General features: G+C 47.7%; 8 protein-coding genes across 8 annotated transcripts; 3 read left to right on the top strand and 5 right to left on the bottom strand.

Annotated features, from left to right (window-relative positions):
• Positions 1-99: 99 nt before the first annotated feature.
• DEU56DRAFT_756120 (uncharacterized protein) lies at positions 100-553 on the bottom strand (the record flags this gene model as incomplete). Its single annotated transcript, XM_041349982.1, has 2 exons — positions 100-432; positions 458-553. The coding sequence occupies 2 exons, from the start codon at positions 551-553 to the stop codon at positions 100-102; spliced, it is 429 nt and encodes a 142-aa protein (XP_041208530.1).
• A 576-nt stretch (positions 554-1,129) lies between these two features.
• On the top strand, positions 1,130-3,375 carry DEU56DRAFT_804418 (uncharacterized protein). The gene is made up of 16 exons (XM_041353248.1): positions 1,130-1,279; positions 1,335-1,347; positions 1,407-1,469; positions 1,526-1,559; positions 1,610-1,629; positions 1,691-1,733; positions 1,782-1,810; positions 1,911-1,990; positions 2,043-2,146; positions 2,199-2,225; positions 2,277-2,298; positions 2,353-2,505; positions 2,553-2,630; positions 2,703-2,714; positions 2,773-2,779; positions 2,835-3,375. Exons 1-16 carry the CDS (start codon positions 1,212-1,214, stop codon positions 3,252-3,254), a joined length of 1,173 nt encoding a protein of 390 aa, XP_041208529.1. The 5' UTR covers positions 1,130-1,211; the 3' UTR covers positions 3,255-3,375.
• A 520-nt stretch (positions 3,376-3,895) lies between these two features.
• On the bottom strand, positions 3,896-5,491 carry DEU56DRAFT_946235 (uncharacterized protein; the record flags this gene model as incomplete). Its single annotated transcript, XM_041359035.1, has 10 exons — positions 5,098-5,491; positions 4,977-4,996; positions 4,892-4,928; positions 4,754-4,850; positions 4,667-4,695; positions 4,406-4,521; positions 4,249-4,303; positions 4,121-4,195; positions 3,961-4,071; positions 3,896-3,936 (listed from the first exon to the last, which is right to left on the bottom strand). Exons 1-10 carry the CDS (start codon positions 5,156-5,158, stop codon positions 3,896-3,898), a joined length of 642 nt encoding a protein of 213 aa, XP_041208528.1. The 5' UTR covers positions 5,159-5,491.
• A 1,648-nt stretch (positions 5,492-7,139) lies between these two features.
• DEU56DRAFT_980741 (uncharacterized protein) lies at positions 7,140-7,955 on the bottom strand. Its single transcript, XM_041359794.1, has 3 exons — positions 7,415-7,955; positions 7,216-7,360; positions 7,140-7,155 (listed from the first exon to the last, which is right to left on the bottom strand). Exons 1-2 carry the CDS (start codon positions 7,901-7,903, stop codon positions 7,250-7,252), a joined length of 600 nt encoding a protein of 199 aa, XP_041208527.1. The 5' UTR covers positions 7,904-7,955; the 3' UTR covers positions 7,140-7,155; positions 7,216-7,249.
• Positions 7,956-9,720: 1,765 nt separating this feature from the next.
• DEU56DRAFT_804393 (uncharacterized protein) lies at positions 9,721-11,451 on the top strand. The gene is made up of 5 exons (XM_041353247.1): positions 9,721-10,068; positions 10,125-10,380; positions 10,436-10,701; positions 10,751-11,015; positions 11,069-11,451. The coding sequence occupies exons 1-5, from the start codon at positions 9,943-9,945 to the stop codon at positions 11,197-11,199; spliced, it is 1,044 nt and encodes a 347-aa protein (XP_041208526.1). The 5' UTR covers positions 9,721-9,942; the 3' UTR covers positions 11,200-11,451.
• Positions 11,452-11,524: 73 nt separating this feature from the next.
• DEU56DRAFT_804389 (kinase-like domain-containing protein) lies at positions 11,525-14,070 on the bottom strand. Its single transcript, XM_041353246.1, has 10 exons — positions 13,744-14,070; positions 13,322-13,633; positions 13,128-13,261; positions 13,014-13,073; positions 12,887-12,952; positions 12,714-12,836; positions 12,514-12,644; positions 12,380-12,456; positions 11,970-12,327; positions 11,525-11,920 (listed from the first exon to the last, which is right to left on the bottom strand). Exons 1-10 carry the CDS (start codon positions 13,861-13,863, stop codon positions 11,907-11,909), a joined length of 1,395 nt encoding a protein of 464 aa, XP_041208525.1. The 5' UTR covers positions 13,864-14,070; the 3' UTR covers positions 11,525-11,906.
• Positions 14,071-14,123: 53 nt separating this feature from the next.
• On the bottom strand, positions 14,124-16,024 carry DEU56DRAFT_804382 (FAS1 domain-containing protein). The gene is made up of 5 exons (XM_041353245.1): positions 15,404-16,024; positions 15,125-15,350; positions 14,767-15,076; positions 14,482-14,717; positions 14,124-14,423 (listed from the first exon to the last, which is right to left on the bottom strand). The coding sequence occupies exons 1-5, from the start codon at positions 15,687-15,689 to the stop codon at positions 14,327-14,329; spliced, it is 1,155 nt and encodes a 384-aa protein (XP_041208524.1). The 5' UTR covers positions 15,690-16,024; the 3' UTR covers positions 14,124-14,326.
• Positions 16,025-16,071: 47 nt separating this feature from the next.
• On the top strand, positions 16,072-16,299 carry DEU56DRAFT_736834 (uncharacterized protein; the record flags this gene model as incomplete). Its single annotated transcript, XM_041348540.1, has 1 exon — positions 16,072-16,299. One exon carries the CDS (start codon positions 16,072-16,074, stop codon positions 16,297-16,299), a length of 228 nt encoding a protein of 75 aa, XP_041208523.1.
• Positions 16,300-17,347: the final 1,048 nt, after the last annotated feature.

The raw sequence follows: 17,347 nt of genomic DNA, 5'->3' as shown, positions 1-17,347 counted from the left end.
ATCCTCCCCAAGTCCAGCGGATTTTCAAGCGCCTCCTGCGTTACGTATATTTTCTCGTAAACAGTCTCGTGTCGCACTGGGAGGGGCGTGACGATCGATTTATATAGGTTTGTCCATCACAAGTTCATCCTGTTCTTGCTGGATTGGGAGATGTGCGGCCACGCGGCTGCTGTGAACGCCTGAATGTGGGAACAGCTCCTCGAGCATATCCCACAGATCCTGCATAGAAATGTTGAAATATATCAGATTGGTCTCACCAAGTTTCGCGCAAACGCCAGACGCGAGCGCTGGGGGATCCGGTGAAATTCGTAAACCAAAGTAAGGTGAATTCAATTGGCGTGCCTTTGGGGGCGTCGCTCGTTGGGAGGGACCGTCTGGCAGCTGACTAGATCTTGGCGTAATGATGATGGCCCCACACCAACCCCACACTGCCTACATTAGTACCGAGATCACACACCAAACGGACAATATCGGGACGCCTGGTACTCTGGTGATTGGCCTGCCCAGAAAGATTGGCTTTTGGTCGGGAAGAACGTGATGGCTTCGAGTGCATGGTCGGTACGTTGGGTTTAGGGTCGAGTCTCGGGATCAACATTCAACCATAGGCTCGGCTGTCTGTAATATCCCATGGCAGTCCTGAACGTTCTAGTTTACACAGGATGGTACTGTGTTAGGATTGGTTGAGCAAAAATTACCAGGCACCGTCAGTCAAATTAAACGCTCAGTATTACTATGCTTTTACCTTGGAAAAGCGCCCTCCTCGCAGCGATGCGTGCGTAGACTTGGAAAGTGGAAATGCGCGTTGGTTTGCGACCATTGTGAGACTTGTTTCACAAGTTTGCCCGCTCAACAGCAGATGCATGGTCAGTGCATTATGAGCGGTGACAATATGAAACTTGATCTGTGCGGTACTTGGCAATGGGCATGTGGCCTGATGCCATCTGCCAGTCGTCGATGTCGCTTACGTCAACCGTACGTGGACTCGGAGCAACGTTGCTAGCCGCCTACTTACCAATGGCCGTGACAAAGGTGCACATATGTATATTATTTGAATTTGAACGCCCATGCCATGCACAGCAGTGGCGCTGCGTATAAATGCGTTCATTCAAGGTGCATGACGTTTTCTCCATCCTCCACCTTTCCAACCTTTCGGGGTTAATAATCCTAAAACACCTTACTAACCCCGTTTTAGACGCTGTTATCATAGATAAATGGCACACTCACCAGCTGTTCTAGTGAAGGATACAATACAGGCGATAGGTCAGGACATCACAGAAACGTGAGTTCTGCTTGCCCGTTATACGTCTTTGCATAGTTGATACCCGTCTTTTCAGACGCCAAACGATTGTACGTTTTCCCCCATAGTTTGCTGTTGCAATGGCTATCATATTCATCCTATAATTCAGTATATTGGGATCGTAGGTTTCACAATATTGGTTTGGGACCACCTTGTCACCAGCGCAGATGAGGTGTGACATCAATTGTACCAGAATTCAGCGAAATTTATATTCATCACCATCCTCAGGTTGAATTAATCTGGCGAGGCCGCAAGGGGTTCCGTGAGTGGCATCTCTCATATGGGTATGCACTTTTACCTGAACCTGCTTAGTTGTATACTTGTTCCTACTGGTATGCATATGTTTTGGCAGTATCTGGCAGTAAAAACTCACCTGTCTGGTCTTTGTCCCAGAACCGATATCTTACTCCTCTCGTCTTTATCGTTAATCTCGTTGGTGAGTACCTCACTTTTGACTTAGAGTTCCACCCATGACCTCTACCAGCATACACCCTACCTTCGTGGGGCTACACAGTGAGTTGCACCCGCTCCCTTCCAATGATGAATCATACGAACTTTATTGCAGAGGTCAGCATTGCGCTACTGCGCTACTGGACTCAGCTGATATTGCCTCAGTTGCCAGCATTTTGTCCGATACGAAGGGGCCACCACAGCTATAGGTATTGAGATAGTTGGGTTAATGATGCTAGTGCGGTAAGTTTTGTTCGCCCTCTCAGCAAGCATCCACTGATGATGGAGAAAACAGCGTCATTGCCATGTATAAACGTCAATGGGCTGCCATTGGCCTGGCGGTATTCTTATGGATGGCTTGGGTTGCAGTGACTGCATGGCTATTGGCACATGGTGGACGTATGTTTTCACCTTCTCCACGCAACGTACGAGTTTATGATAAAGTTCCTAGCCGTTATCCACACAGACAAGATTAAATGTGAGATACTCATTTTTTTCATACACGACAACGTTATTCATATCTTCACAGCTTGCACTATGGTGTTCAATTCGTATGTCCTTGCACATGACTGATATGGAGATGTAAGCTCTGAAACTTCTTCCAGTGGCAGTATTGCTTCGGCTTCAGCTTGGTTGCCTCTCCTCTACGACACGTATGTGTTTGGGTTGACGTTGAACCGCACGCTTCCTACGATCCGCAAAAAACAAGCGGGGCATGTTGTTCGTACTCTCTTCGCAGACGGACTACTGTACTACAGGTGCGCAAGTCAGGCTCTCCGGGTAGCAGAGCTCACCAAGCATACAGCGTTATTTGCACCATAAATCTGGTATTGACAATCATGATCATTAAATCTCACGAGGGGGTGAAAAATATTGCCGCACAGTACGCACCATCTTCATTACAGTATTTGCTCAGATCTTATTGCTTACCACATAATACACGCACTATGCACAGGCTTGAACTTCTGTGAGTCTTTATAGTCTACCACTGATGACAGCAATTGACTGATATTACTCCATCACAGCCTCACTGTGAGCATAATTTGAAGTGCATATCCAGTACAGACTGACCACTTCCGGTCGACAGGTCACAATGATGTCAAGGATTACCCTGAACCTCAAGAAGCAAGCGGTTCATGGACCTAGTCATTCGCAATTTGAAATGGAAAGTATTACTATGTCTACGCGCCATAACACCACATCCACACCCGGAGGAGTTGTCGTTCTCAGCCGATTGCGATCACATTCTGCCTCCTCCGCAGCGCGCGTTGAGTCGAGCAGCCGTGCGCGATCTGGCTCGGCAAGTTCTAATATCTCCCATACGCGATCCATTACTTTCGCAGATAATTCATCGATCTACCCCACTCGGCCTCGCTTGAGCACGATATTGTCCGTTACCGGTACTCCAACTACCCAAAGTCCCATATCTAGCAGTCCAGTTAGCGAGCATGCGGACTGGCCTGCAACACCAAATTATGACCAGCGAAATACTGTTGACATTACATGATTTATATCCTATCGATTCTTTACCTAGTCTGTTACGATAGAGTTGTATGTACTATATTTAAACAGTTGAGCAGTTAATGAATGCAGAGTGTGTACTGACCTCCGGTCGGCGCATGCACAGTAACTTAAACCCCAGGAGAGCGTGTGCATGCCATCAATAAAATGTCGTCCTCCATTACTGTGGTGCAGCTGATACTTGGATGCGGGGAAGTCTAGATATGAATGAATTGCAAATGCGCAACATATCGTGACAGGGGGGGATGTAATTGACAGCGAGCGGCCGGAAATGTGTGCTTATATGTTTCGGAAGTCACAAGTGTGTAATGTCCGGCAACTCCAAACGATCCACACAGGATGGTGTTTGGATTGGTTGAGCAAAAACCACCCCCGAGGCAACCGGCCCGTGTATAGTGAAATCCTGCGATTCATTCGTTGCTCGTAGATTGAACAGGATGCGTGAGGCAAGAACACTGTGCAAAACTGCCTGCAGGCTTCTCTGACTCAGCATTGAACATCAAGTTAAACATGACAGCATTTACCCATAGAAAAGACGAGAATATGATAACTGAGCATCCTGATCAGAAGCTTATTTTACGATCCGAGGCAAGCTACTCACAGGAAGCACAAAAAAACTGACGCAATTCACCACCGAGACGACTGCAAAAGTAAAGACTCGAATGTTCCTGAAAAGAACGTTTAAGACTCACGAACAATGCACATCATGTAAATCACGCCATCCCGATAGATAGTAACAACCAATGGACTCTTCTCCAGTCGGTAAAATTTGAAGCGTTTGTATAGTGTCAGGGACATTAATACTGACGGGGGGTAGTGGTCGCTGTGCAGTATCATTGAAATGCTACGTACCAAGCTCAAATATCATCTGCAAACCATAAATGATGCCTGCGTTTCGTTGTCCCTTAAATATACCACACGCAGGATCTGAAGTATGGGGTAAGAAGATAGAAATGTGGAGGGCCTGGGTAGATACAGACGTCCGGATTTACTCGCAACGACATTTGCAATCGTTAGCGTAGCTGCTATTATGACCTAAAATGACGTGTGATATTTGAGCAACGAGAAAATGACCAAGATGAAGGACTAAGGTCACCGTGCTGAACAATAATACCGCGACCAAGATCCTATTTTCACCTCCACAAAACGCGTGGGTCCTTGCCACGAGTAGGACTTGAAAAACGTTACGTAGAGGAAAGCAACTTGAAGTTGACACTGACCCTCAGCAGCAGCAGTACCCAAGATGAGTATACCTAGCATACATAAGAATGAGCATTCATAACAGGTTAGGTGAGGTTATTGTACACGCAACTGGCATTGACAGCAAGGTACTGCGCAGGATCGGGCTGGAAATATCGTCAGAGATACTTGAACTCTGTCACAAGTATTCAAGCTTACAATTCCTCCGCGAGTTGACTCGAGGGCGTCTATCCGAGGGACTCGTTAGTGAAGAGCGAAAGTAGAGAAACACACGTGAGTGCTCACAATTTATACACATAGCAGCGCTTGCAATTGGTATATAGCGAGAGATAACAAAGGCTATCCTCACGATCCCCCACTTTCTCCCCCATGTCCAGCGAATCTGGCGCCACGTCAATTTTGTATACCGTCATTGAAACATACCAACCTCCGAGTCGAAAGTGATGCAAATATCAAAAAGCTGGAAATGAAAATTGGTAATGAGTGGATTATATTCGTTCCTCCTTACCAAAACTGCTATGGATGCGACTATCCAGTGAATTGAAAAGTCAGCTATGTAGGACAAAATAAGAACCCGAGTATAGACCACCTTGAACATACTGAATTTGAGTGAGCAAATAAAGACTGACAGATGATGCGGGTACGTACTGCGACAGTTTGGCGTCCCATGAGATCCGCACAGTCACCCATCCTGACTCGCCGGGGCTAAGTTGAAGGAACGACTGTATTCGTTCGGCCTGCTAAGTGGGCTAGCAGCGTTCCCTTTGCTTGAGAGGCACATATTTATAGGTCTCTCCATAGGATAGAATTCGCATTGATCTGAACCTGATCGATACCTCGGATTTGATTTCCCTTGGAAAGAAAAGTGACGTTCGCACACTGTTCAATGCATCAGCACGAGCACGGGCGAGGCCTGCCGCGGACGGCGTATTACCCTCAGATACGCGGTGTATGGTATAGCTTCTTGTGGCCCATCATCAAACTCAATTTCCCCAATTTGTTAGTCGGTCAACTTCGTAAGTCATTAGCGGCAAAAGTGTAACGCCAATGTTTCTCCACAAGCAAGCGGAAGCATACACGTGCCGGCAGTCAAATGACCCTGATGGGTGCCCGATAGTTCTTCAAACCCCAGAAAATCGGAAGAAAATATTATTCATCTTTTCACATCGGATGCCATCCACATCGGCCCATCATCAAAGGAGCGAGACTTTGACGACCGGAGAATGCCATTACTGTGAATTAGGCAAACCCATACTCAAAATCATGGTGATGCATACGCTTGACGTGGCCCCGTAAAGCAGGCCAAATTGGACGTGCAAGTCTCATAAGTGGCATCGTGCCCGTTCCCTCGTTGCTGCCAGAACCGCCCGCAGTCAACGGGGGTAGGTCACTGTCGTTCACGACACTGATGTGTGATGAACCCCTCGCTCCCAGAGATCACAGTGGCCTGCAACGCGATCAATTTCAACGGGGAGTCACGTAAATATGGCAAACCACATACATAAGATGTATTAACACCACATGATGAAACAGTCTTTGTCGCGGAGCTCTCCGTGGCGCGACATATAATGATGTAGAGAACATGTCTGCCCTTGGTGCGTAGTCGAGAATGGCTGATGTTCTCAGTAATGCACCGGAATTCCGAAAAAGATGCTATGAGAATATAGGGTGTGTAATGGTTCATGGACATTGGACATATACCAGATCGTCATGGACTTAGGTGAATGTCCCACAGTGAAGACAGTTGCGGAGTGACCACGTGTAATGAGTCCGCCCGCCGATGATGAGCGTTCCTTTTGGAGTCTGTTCAATGGGTCATTGGAGTAGAGCCGACTCTATGTCTAGTCTCACCTGGCAGTTGCTGTAGTTGGAGCACGTCAGCAAAGACCTTCAAGTTTTTATATCATTGCTAGTACATCGAGTTGAATAGCCTAACTTGAAGCTGCGCAACGGATTCATCGATGTCGCAGTTTTCCTTCAAATCTTGTATTCACTCCTGGGATGGAGAAATCGGGTGCCATTGGCTTTCCACATTCATTTAGTGCCATTCGTAACTGCGGACCATCATGATGGTCCTCCCTGAGGATATTGTCGTTGATCAAAGCAGTCGCGGGAAAATCTGTGAACTTTGGACGACCGCGACTCCGACATCGACTCGGGCCTTAGGAAATTGCCGCATCTGTGCCGCACCCTGCTGCAACCTACTCAACAATGTCTTATATGCCTCTAAAATGCGTCTACGTCGTACGCAACTGTCTGAAATATGATTTAAGAATAAGTAATACTATATTCCAGGTGTTTGTGTAAGGCTAACAGTGGTACTACAGTGATATATGTACTTGATGGGTGCGGCAGTGATGCGGTAGGGTGCGGCAATTCTGTAATCGGGTGCGGCAATTCTGTAGTTGGGTGCGGCAGTGGCTGTGCACTACCGCACCACTGCACCGACACCAAACCACGCATCTTATCAACTCCACTTGCAGCACCGTTACCAGCAGCTGCGCGAAACTTGGTGAGACAACTCAACGACCCCTCACACAGGCTCGCGCCTGTCAGGTTTGGCGCCTCGATGCCTCCGCCTATCATTCAACACCTGTCTTTGCTGGTTGCATGCCTTGCCTGACTTCCCTGTCACACATCTCCTCGACCACGTTCTGCAGCAACCTGTGCAAACGGATACCGGGGCTTTAAGGTATGTATGTCATATCTGTGTGGCCTTTTGTCCTTGCAAACTGAGTCTCGTTCATTTCAGAGTACAAACTACTACTACGAGGCCCCAGCCTATGAAGCCTTGTGTATCTTCCTTGGTCGTGGCCGCGGTTTGGTTTTTTTGGTGCGTTTCTCTTTCTTAACTATGTCAGGCTCACTTCCCTCGCTAAAGTTCGGTCCACACTATTAGTCGAACCATGTCAGACTGATCTGCGATGAAAAGCGATGATGACGCACGTCTACTTCTCCTTCAAATTCTGGTGCGTATGAATCTCGGTCGCCATGATTCCAGTGCTCAGGGAGGCCCTCATAGGGATTCCATCGGTCTTGGTGTGCACCAGCGTCTTTTTCCCATTGTTCATTTCCTGCAGCTCCTGCAGCCAACGAGAGCTCGAACATCTGCTGTTCCAGTATGCCAAGACACTCCAAGTCGATGTCTATATCCATCGAGGTCAGATCATAGCTGAGTTGGAGGTCAAGCCAGGCAGCCTGGAGCATCGTGTTTTCTTGCTCTTCGGGAGTAGGAACTGAGTTCACGTCAGGTCCTGACGAGCGACGTTCAATGAGGATATTTTGGGCTGGCTCCTGGAGTAAGTTTTTCTTGCGCTTCGAAACTACGATAGTGCAAGCATGTGCATATGTAGCACAGTTCAGCCGATTGATAATTCGTTTAGCTGCACCAGGGACATGTCTGCCGCACCCAGTACCGCATCCGTGCCGCAACATGCTCAAAATTGTTCTCTGAATTCAGACTCTCAAATGCATTAGTGTGAAGTGGATAATTAAGGAGTCGGACGAGAAACACTCCTAGTTCATTTATTTGGTGCACGAGGACAGTGCAGGCCGAAAATAAGTGTAGTACTTATGATTTGGTATGGGTGCGACAGTGGTGCGGTAGGGTGCGGCAAGTCGCGGCAGTGATGCGGCAATTTACCTGAGCCCCATCGACTCCGACTAGCTAGTCTTTTCTCAACATAATCTTTACATGTCCAACAAGATGACTGCAGCTGCCAATTTGACCAGTGAGGTGCGGCGAACATCATGGCCCCATAAGTTCGAATCAGTGTCACAGCTCTGAGCATTCCGTTGATCCTTTTCAACATTGAACAATCACGAAGATCTACTGCATTCACAGCTCTAGACATCTTTTTTTTTCCTTCCACACTGCAGATCAATTTTTGGTGCGCCTTGCCTACACCAAAACTTTAAAAACATCGTCTGTCATTGACAAGGGGACGGCACTAAGGGACGTCTGGTTAACTGCTAGGTTCAGACTCGAGAAGTATAGGTACGTTTCTATTCATCTCTGTGTACCGATGGCTGCACATATCTCCGTTTTCGCTCGAAGTCCTTACGCAAGTCCATCAGGAGTACTTATTTGGATGGATACGCGATCAGACGCGATCGAAATCCATAAAAAAACAGGGTCGCCGAGGTATATGAACTATTCAATTTATGGTCCCAATGGTTTCAAGGCACCCATCCCCTCGCGCGACGCACACGCATATGTTCATAATGGCCGTGTAACGTGGTAGGTATGGAAAGCGTCTAAGGTCAGCTACACGGCCGACCAAGCGTCGCTTTGCTCATACGTCCCTTACTCAGCATTTGCGCATTTTAGCCGCAGAATGTTTGTACGTGACTCGGATGTCTTGAACGAAGCCCATCGAAAATTGACTCATCTGTCTCTAGAATTGCTAACAATGAGGAGACATGCTTTCTGGAACGCTGAGCGACTACTAGCATTCACTGGTCTTTCCTGTAGTTTGTTTGTTTCGTTGTCTCTTCTATTCTCTCAGACCTTCCTCATCTTTGCCAATTCTACGAACACGACCCCAACTTACACAGGAAGTTGGTGCGGTAGTCTTGATTTTTCATGATAACGATGCTCATGATGGATAGCTGATTCGGGCGACAATCGTTGCGAGCGTGCGGTCAATGCAAAATGTCGAGCCGCTGACTTGCGTGTTAACCAATAGTCTTGTTCTTGCCTCGTTCCCAACCATTCTAAAACGAAGAAGCGGAGTATGAAATATGGGAACGGGCGTCGTGCCCATACGAAAACATCTAGACCTAAGTTTGTGGTGTATTTCAGTTCTCGTTTTTTCTCATCATAATTTGACTTTCTCCGCAGATTTTGATTGTCGGCTCTGTCTTTGAAGTCAAGAACGTATTGTCATATTCTTCCTGAAAGGTTTTCTCGACTTGGGAAAACGTGCGTGTTTCAGCACAGTGCCGTCTGCATGCGACTAAACTCTTCAATAGGTACCGTTTACGAGAGAAGGCCTAGCATTTGATCGCTATTGCTGACCGCTATCGAATTTCGACCGCTACCGTTTACGAGAGAAGGCCTAGCATTTGATCGCTATTGCTGACCGCTATCGCCTTTCGACCGCTACCGTTTACGAGAGAAGGCCTAGCATTTGATCGCTATTGCTGACCGCTATCGAATTTCGACCGCTACCGTTTACGAGAGAAGGCCCAGCATTTGATCGCTATTGCTGACCGCTATCGAATTTCGACCGCTACCGTTTACGAGAGAAGGCCTAGCATTTGATCGCTATTGCTGATGGCTATCGAATTTCGACCCGCTATATGATGGCTATCGATTTGATCGCCAAGATCAACCGATGGCATCCGATAGCGCAAATCTCGTCCAATGGCACAGTCTCACCCCCCACTAGCAGGCATTTCATCACCGGCACAAAGCAGTATAAATCGGATCGGCAAATTCACAATACTCCTCCAACCGTCATTCATACGAAATGTCAACCCCCTCCAGTCTTCCGCCGTTCAACTCCTCAGCTGCTCATAGTGGCATGTTTGAACTCTCGAACATACTGGGCCCTGAATGGTTGGATCTCTACATAAGACTCATACCAACGGAGATGGTCAGTACATAGTTCCTGAAGCGTCAGTTTCCGCACCCTGAAACTTTTTCATCCAGCTCCGGACTGAATTGTATCTTCTTTACTTCTTGCTCATGGGTCGAATCTATCCTGGTGATCTTTGGCAAATAGTGGGTAGGCGTATCGTGGAAGCGCAGAACGAGGAACTCTTGCGAAATACTAGTGGACTTTGGGATTGCAGAAGGCGCGGGATCGTAGAGCGAACCTTTATGGAAGAGAGGAGGGATCGATGTCAGATGGAAGTGTCTCTATGCAGCAAGGCTATCGAACACATAGAACAGCGCCGATCTATGCGTGGGATTCTTTAACTTTGGCATGCGAATGAGCGATCTGACACCCTGTTACTTAGCAATGCCTCCCATTGCAGTTCCAGTTGATCACGACGTTATGTCTCGCTCAGCAACTTCGACACAGGTTATGGCACCACCTGCGGCCTGTCCGGTAACCGTTCAAGAGAAGTGTAGAACTTGGTTGACGGGACAAGACCCCAGCCTCATAGCAGTTAACGAACCTTCATTGGCCGAAAATGATCCACCACCGGATGGCTCTTCTCCTTTGATAGTCGGGCGGTCTGCGCTTGCGCACCAAGAAAAACGAACTTCCGTCATCGTGAACGTTAGTACCGCCATTAGCCTGCTTGGCTGCTCTCAACTTATTTTTGAAGTCCATTGGTCCCTCATTCCGCCTATCGAGCACATGGGTGACTCCTGATGTCCAAGAGGCTTTTGATCAGGCAGGCAAGGCGGAACGAATCAGTCAGGCGGGGTTGACGACAGCGTATCTTGATGAGGAACGTTACCATATTCATCACCGCAATTTTCAGTTGGAGCTGCCTCTCTTGCGAGCAAAGATGTGTCGCGCCCGAGCTGAGGTAGACGTTTATGCGCTGGCCATTGAAAATGCATGTGCTTTTGGACATTCTGACAGCGGTGGGCACGAATTGATTATGTTTTCTTATCTCTAAATGCTAATGTCGTTGTAGCTTTACCATCATCGCTAGCCCGAGCACCCTCACCGCCCTTACTAGCAAAGGAAGTTGCTCGGTATAATGAGGACATGGATGACTACTCAAGCGACAGCGACTCTGACTTTGACTGGGACGGTTTTTGGTAGTTTTGTTTCTTCGGCTCTTGTGTCGTCTCGGACACCCCCCTACTATTTGAACTACAAACATAACCCCGATCGACAAATGTTAGGGCAATGGCCTTTGATTTCCGTGACCGGTCAGTGACGCCGCTCCTAGTAAACCGTAAATCCGCGGGACTGTCTTTTTAAATTTTCTGGGGTGAAAGATCCAACGTCTTAACCTAGAACGTAGTAAATGAAAGATTTAGGTTAGGTTGTGAATAGCATTCCATCACGTACATATGACTGATCTGACTTTGAGATCAACGGAAGACCCTTCACGATCCAAAAAACTTCTACGCCACATCAAACCTATGTTGACCACTGTCATTTCATTTAATGGGTAAAAAGATAGATCGATACAACGGATTAGTCCAGAACCATGTAGCAAAAAGAGCTAGGCTAAGTTGTGCATAATGTTACATCACATATAACTTACGGCTGACTTCCAGATCAACGGAGTAACCTTCACAATCCAAAAAACTTCTTCGGCGCATCGTACCACGTGTGATGACCAGAAACGGGGGAACTACTCTGCCACGGAACCTTCCCTCCATGCAGGTATCCAGGGATCTTCAGCTCTGACTCGTCATCAGCTGCAACATATGACTCCGAGGTATCCACTCGCTCCACCACGTGAACTGCTTTCTCTTTCGAAAGAGAGGCGGCAAGCGATGAAAAGGTTGTCTTGCTTTTCATACTGGACTCACTGGTACCGGTCAAAGAAAGATCAGGGGCACTGGAAACATCCCCCTTACCCAGCTGGTCACCTTTGTCATCTGGCTCTGGCCCTATGACTTTCACATACTCGTTCGATCCTGGGTCGGTCCCGCCTAATGAGAGCGAGGCCTTGATTTGGTCGGGCAGGTCGTGGAACTCGCCGTCGGCAGTATCCTCCTCACCGTCTTCCTCGCCTCCGTCAGGGTGGACGTGGTCTTCTCCCCAGCCGCCGCTACCTGTGCTTGAAGCCGTAGAAGCCGTACTGGGCCGTCTGCCGAACCGGTTGATGACGCGCGCTGACATGATGGCGGTGCGCCACCTCTTGCGAGCGTCGAAATTTTCTCTGAGACCTGAGATGACGTCGTGTTCAGTAGAGGCCTTGTGCGTCGTCAACCACTATCAAGACAGTCAGCGTAGGTTTATGCAGATGCATGGACTCGTGACTTACATGATTGTTCAGAGCTTGTTGCGCAGTAGGACGTTGCGATGGATCGGGGTTCAATAAAAGTTTGATAAATGCCTTCGCTATATGGGTTGATATATTAGCACACACATGACCAACGCAATCAACATTCAACTCACCCTCATCAGACACCTTAGACCAGTATCGCTCATGAAATTCGACCTTGGCCTCTGTGGTCTCCCGAATCATCTCGTTTGTATCATCTCCTTTGAACGGCGAGTAACCGCAGAGCAGAACATAAGCGATGATACTGCAAGGACGTGTTAGCACCATCATTTTTTGTCAGGAACGGGGGTTGATGCAACAAATAAGCGCTTACCCCGTTGACCAGATATCCACTGCTTTCCCGTGCCCTTGCTTGTTGAGAACCTCGGGGGCGACGTAGCCAAAGCTTCCAGCTAGCGAATGCAGCTGCTCTTCTGGTGTGTGCAGATGTTTTGCACTTCGGACAAATGCGTCATTGAGACGTAAATTCAGAAAGGGTGGCCTCACATTCCGAAATCAGCTATAACAATGTCGCTATCCGGATCCGTTGTTCGGTACAAAATATTCTCGGGCCTGTACACGTATTAGATCAATGATTGATTTGGATCAACTTCCTCATTCCAGAAGAACGTACTTCAAGTCCCTATGCACGATATCGTGATCGTGTAGGTACTTCACTCCTGACAAGATAGACCTGAGACAATTTATTAATCTGCAAATAGCACTATGCAATATTTGGGAAACATACCGAATGACTGCAACGCCATCTTTCTCAGTAAACTTTCCTCTTTTCAATATACGGTCAAAGAGCTCGCCACCGACAGCTAGCTCAAAAGCAAGATAGTACTTTGATCGGGACTCGAACCATTCATAAAACTTGACCTGCATTGATAGTGATGTCAGGCACGCACGGGATCCAAAGGCCGTTCGCAAAATACGAACAATATTGGGGTGGTCAAGACCCTTGAGGACATCCATCTCGCCCCAGACGGCAGCTTCATTTCCCTTTACTTTCTTCTTCGGAATGACCTTCAATGCAACTTCTTTCACTATTGAGACGTGGTTATGTCCTCCGGGTGACGGAGGGGCGGAAGAGTTAGATGTTCGAGAGATGGACCTCTTCATATGATGGGGATGGAGAAGAGGGATGGATGATCGCCCAGAGGTGTGATCAGTTGGAGATGTTGGCGATGTTGGGAACGCCCCTTGCCGCGAAACATCGGCTAAGTCAGGGGGAACTTGCCATGTCGCTCTCTAAAGTGAATAATTTTTATGATTAGAGCATTGATATGATAACCGCACAGGAGTTGGAGCAGATATGCCTCAGAGCTATACCGCACGGGGCTGACAACTCTGAAACTCACCATGACTTTCCCAAATGTCCCTGATCCAAGAATTTCGTGAATCTCATATGATTGTTTTTTCATGAAACTTGGAGGCTGGGGAAGCAAGGCCTCTTTCAGTGATAGTGATAAGTGTTTCATGGTAGATACGGTGCAGATTGATGACGCGTTCGATGTGGAGGGTATGTGTCCAGCCTTAAGCAGCTCAAAGAATCAGTGCAGACACTGGAGAGATACCCAAAAAAAACCACTATGGTAGACTGTGGGATTGCTGTGGGAGCACTTAAGCTCCACTTCGTTTCTCAAGCCTTCAACTTGCCAAGGGCCTAGTCGGGTGTCAAAACTCAGAGCATCGCCATAGGCGCTATTTCAAACATTAGTTATCTGATAACGAAAACGACCCATATTTGATGATTGGCAGTAATTGATAAGATCACTGATAGATGATATAGAAAGCTGAATACAAATTATGTGATGAAAAAGCACAGATCGTCAAGTAGATAAACGAAACTAGTTCAGGATTGGCGAGCAAACTATGCCACTGAAAATAAGGATTAGTATCGACAACATTCCAAGTCCAGAGCTGCTGAATCAAATGATTCTTTCAACGGCCGGAAACAGAGCTAGTGCTAGTAGGCGCAACGCCCACAGGACCGGTCTCGATGGTCATCGACGCGGCAACTGATGTAGCTGATTGGTAGCTACATGACGGAAAGGAATACGTCAATATTGAGCAATAAACTGGCACACGCTACGCACGCAGAGCTCGCAGCGGAAGCGTTCACTTTCACGTCTAGAAGAACGCTATCAAGGACATGTACAACTCCATTGGATGTCAAAACGTCTGATCGCATAATGCGCGCCCAATTGGAGCCGGCGCTGGAGACGAACACTCCAGATGAGTTAGTTATGAAGGTGAAGGGTTCCCCAGAGGCCGAAGTGTAGTTCTGTCCGTTCGTAAATGCTGGCGAGTAAACAGATGTGCCATTGATAACCTGGATTGGGAGTCAAACTAAGTAAAATGAACTGCATGAGAAGACAGACATGATTTTCGAAAAGCGCAATCAGTGCAGTAGTATTTGGCAGCAAACTGGCAATACCGTTCGCTGTCGCAAAAGCAGTATTATTTGGCGCAAAAAGCGTGATGCCGCGAGCATTGTCGAACACATCAAGTAGTGTAGTCGAATTATCGGTAGAGACATTGACTGACGAAAGCGCACCAGCAAAGGTGGTGACTTCGTAAGTATTATTGGTGAGGGTGTCAGACAAGCTCTGAGGAAATTTAAGGACAGAATCGATGACAAGGACTTGGAGGTTTCGATAGACCGTCGTATTCACGACCGAGACAATTGTGCTGAATTCTAGTTAAAGGCAGTTAATTACTAAACAAGGGAAGTCTCACCCATTGTTGAGCACAAATATACCTTTACTTCCCTTCGACCACGCTAAAACCTGCGATTCATTGCCTTCCAGTTGGACAAGTGATGTGTCGTTAAGCAGCGTTCGCCCAAGGGTAATAGTTGGATATGGCGATGTTTGATCGGTGAAATTGCCGTGCACGACATGGTATGAAATGAGATTCCCAACAGAAGTTGGATCACTTGTGAGATTAGGAGGAGCGGAACTAACTGTGAAATCACGGATAAAAGGCTATCCTTCGGTCGGGCATTGGAGTACTCACATGCCTGGTTGTTCGGTGCAAATAGGGTCCAATTACCTGTAGGGAGTGACTGCGCCACTCGCTGCCCCTCAGACGAAATGTTCAATGCAGCGCTCGCAGAAGACAGCGTTGTAAGCCCAGAGGTGTTTAAGGCTTGAACAAGGCCATCAAGGTATTGCTGCCAAGACTGCCCGAAGACAGCAGGGAGAAGAGTGAGAAGACCAAGCGATATAAACAGCATGATGAGATGAATGTTAGGATGAAAAGTGACTTTGGGGTGTCCTTGAAATAATATATAACTCACCATTTGTAAGATTCATGATGCAATGCGCAGCGAGCGCACTTCAAATCTCTCCATGATCGGAATGTCATAGGGGCGTTCCGAGTGGGGCGCAACCGACTTCCATGCCGAGGATGATGTTTGGTAGAAAACAAATAGCCTATACGTTAGTGTCGGGATCAACAAGACGCGGGAGAAGACCGTTGACCTACTAGGCCAGGCCTCGGGCCTCGGAGTCGACTCATATTTTACCTAAAGAACAAGTAAAGTCACGGATTGACGAGCCTATTCCAGCATGCTGACTAAGCGACTGGTAACTCAACTCCGCGACTTTCTTGCCGCTGGGAACGCCTGTGTGCTCAACATTTTTTTGCTCTCAAAGCACCAACACCCACAAAGAAACACAGACATGGCTCGTCGGGCAGCACCAGCAAACGCACCACCTGCATTCTTCACAGCACCTCCACGCCGTCAACTCGTTGATCCAAACGAGTCTGCCTTCTCCCGCTTCATCCGAGAGCAAATCACTGCTCCAGAAAAATTACCCGGAAACGTCAGCATCGTGACAGGAATGAGTGTGTTCGCAGCTGGCATTTTTATCGCTAGGACGTGGGGAGACATGTTGGTACCTGCATGAGCAAGGCAGAGACAAATAGCAGGATGAGATTGGCGGTGTTCTCCTGCGGTGGCCGTCACGACCCCAAAATTGGCTCGGTAAGCTAGTTGTTCTGGTATGGATGGGATATCGTGACTTATCGACTACTTAGAAAGTCATTGACACATCACGTTGTACCTGCATATCTCCACCTTGTTCCTTCCTTGACCGAACGTAATAGCTAGCTCACCCATAATTTCATCCCAGTTCTAGAGGGTTGAATAGGTCGTTCCCAATGCATATTGCCGTTTATTGTGATTGCATCTCATCAGGCTGGTTACAGCAATGTTAGGCTGGAAGATGAGCCACGTGCATTACAACCACTGCTGGCTATGATTCATGGAGTTATTCGCACAAGAAGCAACCCAAATAGTCGCAAGTTCTCGATGGTTCTGTATGGAATGATTGTCAATCCAACTGACATGCGCGTGATAAGTGTTCCACCTTCAAATCCGCGGCAAAGAACACCGGCAAGCAAGGGACATTTTTCGGAAATTTTGGCAATTGATCAGAATCAGTATCAGGGTGAGTACATGCGTATCTCCACAACGCAATTTTCCGCCACGGTGTAGTCTCTAATGTTGCTGCAGAAATATTTGCACCATCTGGACTTATTATTTTATTCTATTTTATTTTACGGCATGCAGGGGGAAATGACCACCCGCTTGTGCTAGTGGGCCATTCAATAGTTTGATTTCCCGCGCTCGGCCCACAGTTTCAAGCTCAGAATTGGGCGGTTTGTTCTGTTTGCCACGGCCCCCCTCCCACTCTGTGGGCGGTCTCCCCACCGCGTAACCGTCGTCACTCACGTCCTTACACCACCAAGATTCGGTGGTCAAAATCACCACCAAGATTCGGTGGTCAAAATCACCACCAGTTTCTGGATATGTTGCATTTTCTGGGCTTTTTTTGGGGGACGTTTCCCCAAACCTCATCAAGGAAATAGGCGCTTCTGGGGGACACACAGGGACACACCGTCACTCCTCGTGGCTTTCTATTTTTCTGGGAGAAACCCGGACCATATCCTTGT

This window comes from Suillus clintonianus (genome assembly GCF_016758775.1).
Source record: "Suillus clintonianus strain FC179 chromosome Unknown DEU56scaffold_35, whole genome shotgun sequence".
Taxonomy (NCBI): domain Eukaryota; kingdom Fungi; phylum Basidiomycota; class Agaricomycetes; order Boletales; family Suillaceae; genus Suillus; species Suillus clintonianus.
The sequence above is the reverse complement of the archived record's forward strand: the minus strand, read 5'-3'. Positions and strand labels throughout refer to the sequence as shown.